At 36.4% G+C, this 8,762-nt stretch overlaps 1 protein-coding gene and 1 pseudogene across 2 annotated transcripts; one reads left to right on the top strand and one right to left on the bottom strand.

Annotated features, from left to right (window-relative positions):
* The first annotated feature begins 3,526 nt into the window (after positions 1 to 3,526).
* Positions 3,527 to 5,150, top strand: LOC143622328 (chalcone isomerase-like protein 1). Its single transcript, XM_077093515.1, has 4 exons — positions 3,527 to 3,933; positions 4,060 to 4,297; positions 4,597 to 4,688; positions 5,017 to 5,150. The coding sequence occupies exons 1-4, from the start codon at positions 3,717 to 3,719 to the stop codon at positions 5,148 to 5,150; spliced, it is 681 nt and encodes a 226-aa protein (XP_076949630.1). The 5' UTR covers positions 3,527 to 3,716.
* Positions 4,002 to 8,103, bottom strand: LOC143622327 (putative glucose-6-phosphate 1-epimerase; annotated as a pseudogene). Its single transcript, XR_013151679.1, has 8 exons — positions 7,868 to 8,103; positions 7,253 to 7,327; positions 6,774 to 6,830; positions 6,536 to 6,693; positions 6,318 to 6,448; positions 6,035 to 6,137; positions 5,861 to 5,960; positions 4,002 to 5,769 (listed from the first exon to the last, which is right to left on the bottom strand). The product of XR_013151679.1 is annotated as a putative glucose-6-phosphate 1-epimerase (transcript).
* Between the last annotated feature and the right edge of the window lie 659 nt (positions 8,104 to 8,762).

Raw genomic sequence — 8,762 nt, 5'->3', positions numbered from 1 at the left:
CCAGAAAAATTTGGTCCTCTAATCATAGGCGATGCGTTGGGACTCAGTCTCTATAACCCTCTTGGCCACATGGCACAGTTGAACCAACCACCACGACCGTGCATCTTGTAGAACACAGAAAATTTATCCACTTTGGGCACAATATTGTTAGCCTTACAAATGAATTTAAAGTGACGAATTCGCATCAGGCCGAAGGGAGAAATTTGGGAAGATGGATCCCGTGGCCGGTGATGACGTTGCCTAGGAACTTGGTTATCGAAAACCAAAGATTCCCAGACGAAAAAAAATTCAGCATACACGGCCATCTTGCCTGCCTGCTGGAGGCTTGTCGTCAGTAGATCTGGCAGCTGGGTACTCCGGTTCCCACTTTAGCGCTATGCCGTATGTAGAAATGAGTTTTTAAAACTCATATTTCTTCCAACTAATCTCAACGAGTTCTACAGAAGGTGAGGTTGAAGCCTTCTTGTCCCCCGCCATTATTTCATAAGATAACGGAAAACAGTGAGCAATGGTGACTACAAGGATAATGAACAAGAGATGGCAGATGAAACTATGAAATTTAAGAAAAATAAAGATGAAAGATGAAGAAGAAGAAGAAGAAGAAGCGATAAAGTTCTACAAAGAACCCATAACGACCTATTTATATCCATCACAGTTAATGCGATGGGAAGGCGACGGTGGATAGAAAAAAAGAAAGGTCCAATACGAAGGCGACACATCATGCGGGAAAACTGAAAAAGCAAAAAAGGAGGTACAGCAGGGTACATTTGACAGCCGGCACAGACGTCACATCGCCATACAACGTATGCAAACCTGTCACGTTATACTTCTCCACGATTATCCTCAAAACAAAAAATATCTCCACACGCACACGCAAAAGATTCAAAATCCCCATACAAATATCTTTAAGTCCAAAATTTCACCCGCATAAAACTTCACGCGGAAGAAACAATGGATTAGGGGACTTATAGAGGTAGGGTAGTGAAAAGACCCAAATACCCATAAAGGACTATCCGCAGGTCATTCAGGACTTCTTTATAAGTCATCCGCGGAACATCTCCATCGCCCGCATAACTTAAGTCAGAGGAAGATTAATGGAAAACTCCAGAGACTATCTACGGGTTACTTAAGACTCCCTCAGAAGTCATCCGCAAGACGTTCCCATCACACGCGAGATGACAGAAGAGTGATGTCAGCAAATCAGTTGTAACTAATTTCCTTCTATAAGATTTACGTGAAGATTCTTTCTTGGAAAGCACGTGATGTAACAGCCAATCCGGGGAAGACAACTGACAAGGTTGTTATAACCCTACACATGGCCAGTTGTCTCGTCCTATCGTATGCAGACACGTGCCCAGTTTGTTACAAATAGCATCTTCTAGAAGAGGACATTTGTACCAATAATATTCCTTTAACCACATGTTATAAATACCTTCTTCATTATCATAAGGTATTCATTCACACTTCACATATTATATCAATCACTTAAAGTACTTTTTCTCTCTAAGAATTGTATTTATTCTTACGCCGGATGGTGGTTACGGGAAGACCTCTACTCTTGTCCTTCCCGTAACGAGCTCACGGTGTTCTGTTTTGCAGGTTTCCATCACCGGACTTGTTGAGCTTTTACTCATACCGTCGTGTTATTTGTTATTTGACCCGTACCCTGTGGAATCATCGGACTAGCCTATCTAGGGTTAGATCCGTGCTTCTTCAAAACTTTTCTCAAAAACCTCACTTTATTCTACAACAACAAACCTCCACAAACCCATCACATACTATTAAAATAATATATATATATATATATATATATGTGTGTGTGTGTGTGTGTGTGTGTGTGGTTGAGAGAGTGGTCCCCACTTTTTGCCACCTATGATGTTTGAATGAAGTTTGTAGTCACAAACTTTGTGAAGCAAACTCGTAGCCTACAACAAGAAAAGTTAGTATCTCTTTTGTTTAAAGTCATCCGTATCATTTAAACTTTGGATTCCACACTCCATTACCCCATTGGGATGCTCTTATAAAGTGAAAAAAGGAAATAAATAAATTTTTAAAAATGAACACACTATTAATAGTATTTATTTTGGACAAGTAGGAAGTTGTGGAAAATAGACATATAAAGTTGATTGACTTTATCATCATTCACTTTGTTGAAAAATACATAAAAGCCCATGTTTCTAATAACGTCAAGTCATCAAAGTTAAGAACCAACCAATGTTAATATATTGAAAGATTAGGCTCTATTTAGTTCGCGTAAATCTTAATAGAAATTGCAATTTAACTAGAAAATGTGCTTGGATTGATCACTCAAACATTTCGATTCTCACTCAAACCGTAAGAAGATTAGATTAAAGGGGTGAAAGTGGTCAGCCTGAGCACAAATTTGCAACCATAGACGGCTGATGAAAGTGGTCAGCCTGAGCACAAATTTGCAACCATAGACGGCTGAAAGATCTGATATGAACCCGTTTTGACCTGAACCTAATATAACTGACGCCTAACCCGACACACGTCTTGTCAAGCTTATGTAAATATTAGCTGTATGTATTATGAGAAAGATTATAAGAGGTGAGTGCCTCTATGCCCAGCCTGCGAAACCAATGAACTGACGAGGACTGAGTTACCTTGTCCTAAGTTCTGATTTCCAAGCAAATCGGTTTCGGGTTGATACGTGCCAAACCAGACGGTACCCACTACCCCCACTAAAACCGATTAACCCAAAAATAGTTGTATTAGGAGTGTACAGGTGCTCTTGGGCAAAATGTAGTCTTCATCGCCAAAAGGCTTAGTGTTCATCATTTTCGGTTGTTCATCATCATCATCATCAATCAGCCATTACGAATTCGGTTCATAATCCACTGCTGGATATCGACTTGATTCAACTCATCATCGTCCAATGGTGATCTTCAATCGATTAACAGCTTATTATGTGTTGGTATATTGAAACCTCTTAACAGAAGCATAGATACATGAATGTGTGTGCATAATGAAGTTGTAGCAACCCAAACACCAAGTGTTATCGGTCCTAACCCGAAAAATCCGACATCTGTCAAATTCAGTTTCGGTCCCAAGCCGATTTGGGCCGCCGATGCTCACCACTGGATTATTACTCCGATGACATTTAATAACCTTAATAAAATCTTAACAATAAAAAATACATGTTTAAGAGGGTATTTATTTGAATAATTAGAGGTATATGACAAAAAAAAAGAGAGTGGTTTGACTCATATCTTTTATCAAATTCCTTCGTTTAACTAAATTAATAGAAAATAAAATAATCCAATTACAATAGAGAGGCTGATAAGCGGGCAATAAGTGGCGCCGTCACGGCGCCACCCCCTTTTATCAAAATTAGTTAACGAAAAAGTTTTGTTCTTTTATTCTTTTATTTTTGCATTTCTGGATGATTCACACGTTACTTAAACCACACATACCTTCTCATAACTACGAATGCAAATCACACCAATGTCATTGTTTATTGTTATCAAACTTCACGCATCTGATGCAACATTAGTGTGTTGTACATTCAACATCCAGAGTTGTACAAGCATTATTAAGAACAGTATAGTTACGTACTCGAAAATGAAATCCAACCACTTAACGGCTTTTTGTTTCGTCACAAAATCCAACTCATTTAAACTGTTTTTTATATAAGAGTAGAACCTGAACTAAATTACACAACACCGTATCACCACTTACTTAAACCGATCTCGAACATGAACTCGAACACACTGTTGACAACCGGAAACCGAGACACCAAAGAGAAAACAACTGAAAATGGTGAAAACGGAGATGAGAAAACGATCGCGGTTGAAGTTGAACGGAAAACGGGTATTTCATTTCCACTTAAGCTAAGTGATGGAAAGGAGCTGAAAGCTGTTGGCGTACGGAAGAAAAACTTGCTCGGCTTTTCGATCAAAATCTATAGCTTTGGTAGTTGACTACTAGTAGAATGTAATATAAGTCGGATGCATTTGGTGGGTTGTTCTAAACAACCCAAGAAATGCATCCTAACAACCAATCTTGTGTGGACCAGTTCTGATAACGTGTTTTTGGCAGGGATATATGCCGATAACGAAATACTGATGGGTGTTTTGAGGTCAAAGATTGTGAAAGCCGAAGCAAAGGCTACAAAAGATATGTATAGTATTGTGATTGATAATCCAGTGGGGATCACAGTGAAAATGGTGATTGTGTTCCCTAATCTTACTACGAGCATGGTGAGGAACAATTTTAATGAAACCGTAGGAGCAGCTGTTAAGAAGCTTGGCGGTGAAAAAAGTGACCTCACAAAGAGGTAACTAACCATGATTTCCATCAAGTGTGGTCGGTGTAGCCAACTATCTGGGCTGAAATCGAGCCTACTATGGCTCAGGCTGAGTAGCTTGGTGAACCTTAATGAGCCAAACCTAACTGGGCAAAGCTTAGGCGAGCCACCTAGCGTGGTTTAAAGGTTTACTTATATGACTATATAAATCAAGCTCAATTGAGCCAAACCAAGATTAACTATATGTCTATATGAACCAAACCAAGGTTATCCTTTTGGCAAGCTGAGCCAAGATGATATCAAGCTAACTCTTGTTTATGGTTATGAAGGATTATGGGGGAAGCAAAAGATGGCATCAAGCTAACTCTTGGTTCTGAAATTGAGATCACATGCCTACCGGGATATGTTCTAGAGACAAAAGGTATGTTTTGTGTTTTATTTCAAGTGGCCAATCGGGTCAAATAAACACATTTAGCTAAAATGGGAAATGGTTAAAAGTCACCCAAAGTAAATTTTTAACGCCTGCAACCTCGGTAAATCGTTTCATTCAATATTTAGATTGTAACAAAATTGTTCAGTACATATAACTTAAAAGTGAATAATAAATGTGTACGGTTAACCGAACTGCCCCGCTTCAACAGGTGTTATGCTTTGACCCGTTACCCAAAATAATGCCCAAGTCTATTATGTATTTACAGGTGCAGAATATTTTGATTAAAATGTGTTTTTTTAATTTTTTTATGGTGCAGTGCATGGCAAGGTGGTAAATAAATTTGAAAGCGAACTGCTCTGCAGGGCCTGTGTCTATTTGTATCTGGGAGACGACCCGTTAGACAAGGAAGCCAAAGAAAAATTTGGGATGTCCCTACTTTCCCTTATCTAAATTCTACTCTAAGCAGTTCTCAAAATTATTTCAATAACACATGTATGAGATTGTAGCGGAATTTTCACCAATACAATACCAAACAAAAATACTTAATAGATAAATATAGTGTGCGAATTTGTGTATATATATGTTGCTCAAGATACTGATAACAAAAATTGATAACAGTGGTTCATAACAATAAAAGAGACTATTAGTTGATCTAATTATACCAGGTGTATTTGGTGGATCAGATCATAGCTAAGTCCAATATTCTCACTGATCAACTTGAATAATATGGTTATATATAACATGGAGATTCTTTTGCAAATATTCTAAAGAACCCTAAACACCAAATCAATGTAATAAGCAGCAAGCAGCAGCAACATTAATATTGCAGATCAAGTAAGAAACCTGGAATATTAACGGAAGCCGTTAATAACCTTCTGTGGATCCAACTGCCCACTGAAATAACTTGAGGACACTATAGACAGCTCTTGACGACCTTTCCATTCTTCACACGGTTTCAAGTTGATTGGATTTTCAACAGCTGCAGCATCAAGACATAACATGGTTTTATAGTCTTCATCACCCAAATCAGGAATCGCTTTTGCCTTTTTGTCCCAAGGATTCCATAAAACTGCAATTACCACATGACAGTTAAAATAGTTAACACTTAATAAACAATATAAGCTAAAATTAATTTCAAAAGTGATGATAGGAAAAGAAACCTGCATCAACCATGCCTTCTTTGCGTAAGACAATTGTTCTCTTCTTCTCATGGTCAATTATGGCAATCTTAGTAGGTGTACTTAGATACACACGATCAATCTAATAAAGATTAACTATCAGAACTTTATATACAGATGTAATACATTTGGAGGTTAAATAAAACCATATCTTACCTCACAATCAAAAGTTATGGCATCTGCCTGCTCTGTGTACCTTTCTCTCTTGGACAGATTATCAAAATAGTCCAGTGTCTCTAAGCCCTCAACGCGCACTTCACTGCAAATTATATTTCCAGTCTTTTAGAAAAAAACACATAAATCACATTAACAATAACATGAGAGATAAGTCTAATAATGTATAGCAGCTATGATAGATGAGATTAGTTTTTTATAAGCAAACTAAAATAACAATAATAATAATAATAATAATAATAATTACAAGATGAAGTAGGCAAACCTGACATCAGATAAAGAAAAATAATTACGCAGCGCAATGGTAAATGAGAAGGCCTTGTTATCTAAATTTCTCACACGAGGGATTAAAGTAAGCTTGCCATGACTGACCAAATGCGGAGCCGCAACTCAAATCTGCAATGGCTCCATATTGTGTTTAAAAGATAAAAACAAATTGAACAATTATTTCATAGTTGAGTTGATGTACAAACGACAAAGTACCTGTATGGCCATGTTTTCAGATCCTCCTCTGTTGATTTCAATATAAGATCTGCACTCGATTGATTGTTAGCCGGAGGCAAAGGAGAAGGATCATCGTCTAGCGACCATAGCCTGTTCCTGGCAAATCCATGTTGCTCCAGTGAACCGAAATTTGCAAACTGTAATATGCACATATGACAGTTAATAAGTGGATTATCGAGATAAAGAAGGTAATGAAAGAAGGTTGTTTAAATCAAACCTGTGGAAAACAAATGGGTATGCCACTTCTGACAGGTTTAGGCGGTTTCCAAACTGCCTGCATACATAGCAAGTTCCCGTGTCAGTATAAAGTGGTATATAGAACAGTAAAGTATTCCTTGTTGAGATCTTTTGGCAGGTAGAAGCTAAAACACATATACAACATTGTAATCTCATTTTCAGCGTTTTGATGCTCAATAGTTCACATGTCATAATTTAATACACATCAAACATATGTTTCATTAAAGCTTATTAAAACTACATTTCACAAGCACGGATAACTAACTATTGCAGTTGAAAAAAAGAAAGTAAACGCCATCGAATACATTTCTAAAAGCATAAAACTAAGGTAAACAATTTAAGCATTAGCTCATAGAAATCAGATACATAACCACCACACTTACATAAGCAACCACTAGCTTTTGGGAAGTGTATATATCAAACACTTGTAACGAAAAAAGTAAAGTGCAAGAGGTTTACCTTGTTGCTCATGAAAAGTATTTCTTCTCGACGTTCATTCTTCCATGAAATAACCTGAGCCCCATACAAAAGCACCTAAAATGCATAGAAAGACACAAATCAAATGGTAAGAAAGATAAATTCTGACAAACAGTTGTTATAGCAAAAATGCAACAGAAACATGTAAATAAATTAAAATCCGTGCCCTAGATGAGCTGCTATAGTAACATTAAAGTCTTAGAGGATATGAACATACTATTCAAATTCATAGCATTACTTTAGACCAATTCGTGAAATCGGTAAATATAAGATCGTAAAAACGCAATGACTGATTCCATCTTTCTATCTCACCACATAACAAATGACAGGTTCAACATTCGTCCCCAAAACTAACAACAATTATGATAATTATGTAAAGAATGCAACGAATTACAGCTTAGAGCATCAATGAACCACTCGTGTGTTATGTACGTACGGATGATTCGGGCACCAAACTCCGTTCATCTAAAATGATTCTATCTAATAATTCAAACACGTAAACATAATATTATATATGTTGAAACCGGATCAAAGACAAATTATCTCATCACAAAAGCAGAATTAATATTAATATTGACATGAAAAGACGAAATGAACCTCGACGGTTGATCCGGTAGGCTCGTGCAGTATAATTTTAGGCGATCGATCGCCTTCTTTGATGCTGGTGTTATTAGCCGCCATATATTAGATTAGATTAAATGATTCTTCAGACTAATAATAATAATAATAATAATAATAATAATCCAGAGAGCATTACGAAGAAGATTTGGAAATTTGAGGAGGAGGAAAAGAGGAATGAGAAAGAAAAAGCGTCAAAATATAAATGGAAAGAATCAATCACCTATTATTATTATTATTATTATTATTATTTCAATTTCATCCATCCAATAACAAAACAAAAGTCAAGTTACTAATTAAATTCATTAAAAATATTTTTATTTTCCGATATTATTTTAATTCCATTTTTAAATTAGGCAATGGGTTGGTTGGTATATACGAGCATATTTTACTTTTTTATTCCTTCTAAAATAAATAAAAATATATTCATCGCCCCAAATTTTAAAGAGAGAGTATGATGTTATAAATTTAGAAACGGGTATTTTTGGTAGTAAATAATTTCTGCCAAGTTATACGATTTTGTTTTGAATAAAGATTCGTTTATATCAAAAAGAAGTCTTAAACGGTTAAACCACGAAGCATGGGTATAGGAGGGATGAGGCGTGAGTCTTGCAAACATATAATAAACTTTATTTATTGATGGTTACTCCATACATGCAAGTATCTCTTCAACAAGCAAATTTGGTCTTGTCTTTCTATTTTTCAACTTCAAAACCTTTAGATTGTGTTAGGTAGGTATGTTTAATCTAATTTTCAATGTAGAAAGTTTAACTTAAGATCAAGTCGCTTATGTAACACTTAGGCAAATCCAGGTCAACCATGAGCATATAAACTGTTGGGTTGGCCCTCAAATATCAACAACATGTCTTGGGCC

The sequence above is a fragment of the Bidens hawaiensis genome, unplaced genomic scaffold (assembly GCF_021521415.1).
Source record: "Bidens hawaiensis isolate Kalapana, Puna unplaced genomic scaffold, B.hawaiensis_p1.1 tig00003115_1, whole genome shotgun sequence".
Taxonomy (NCBI): domain Eukaryota; kingdom Viridiplantae; phylum Streptophyta; class Magnoliopsida; order Asterales; family Asteraceae; genus Bidens; species Bidens hawaiensis.
Note: the sequence above shows the minus strand (reverse complement) of the source record. Positions and strands in the feature narration are given on the sequence as shown.

Bases quoted from the DNA above. Each gene is read 5' to 3' on its own strand.
- LOC143622328 (XM_077093515.1), top strand. From the start codon at position 3,717: ATGAACTCGAACACACTGTTGACAACCGGAAACCGAGACACCAAAGAG. The intron at 3,934-4,059 runs GTAGTTGACTAC...TGTTTTTGGCAG, and splicing joins GATCAAAATCTATAGCTTTG to GGATATATGCCGATAACGAA. The intron at 4,298-4,596 runs GTAACTAACCAT...ATGGTTATGAAG, and splicing joins AAAAGTGACCTCACAAAGAG to GATTATGGGGGAAGCAAAAG.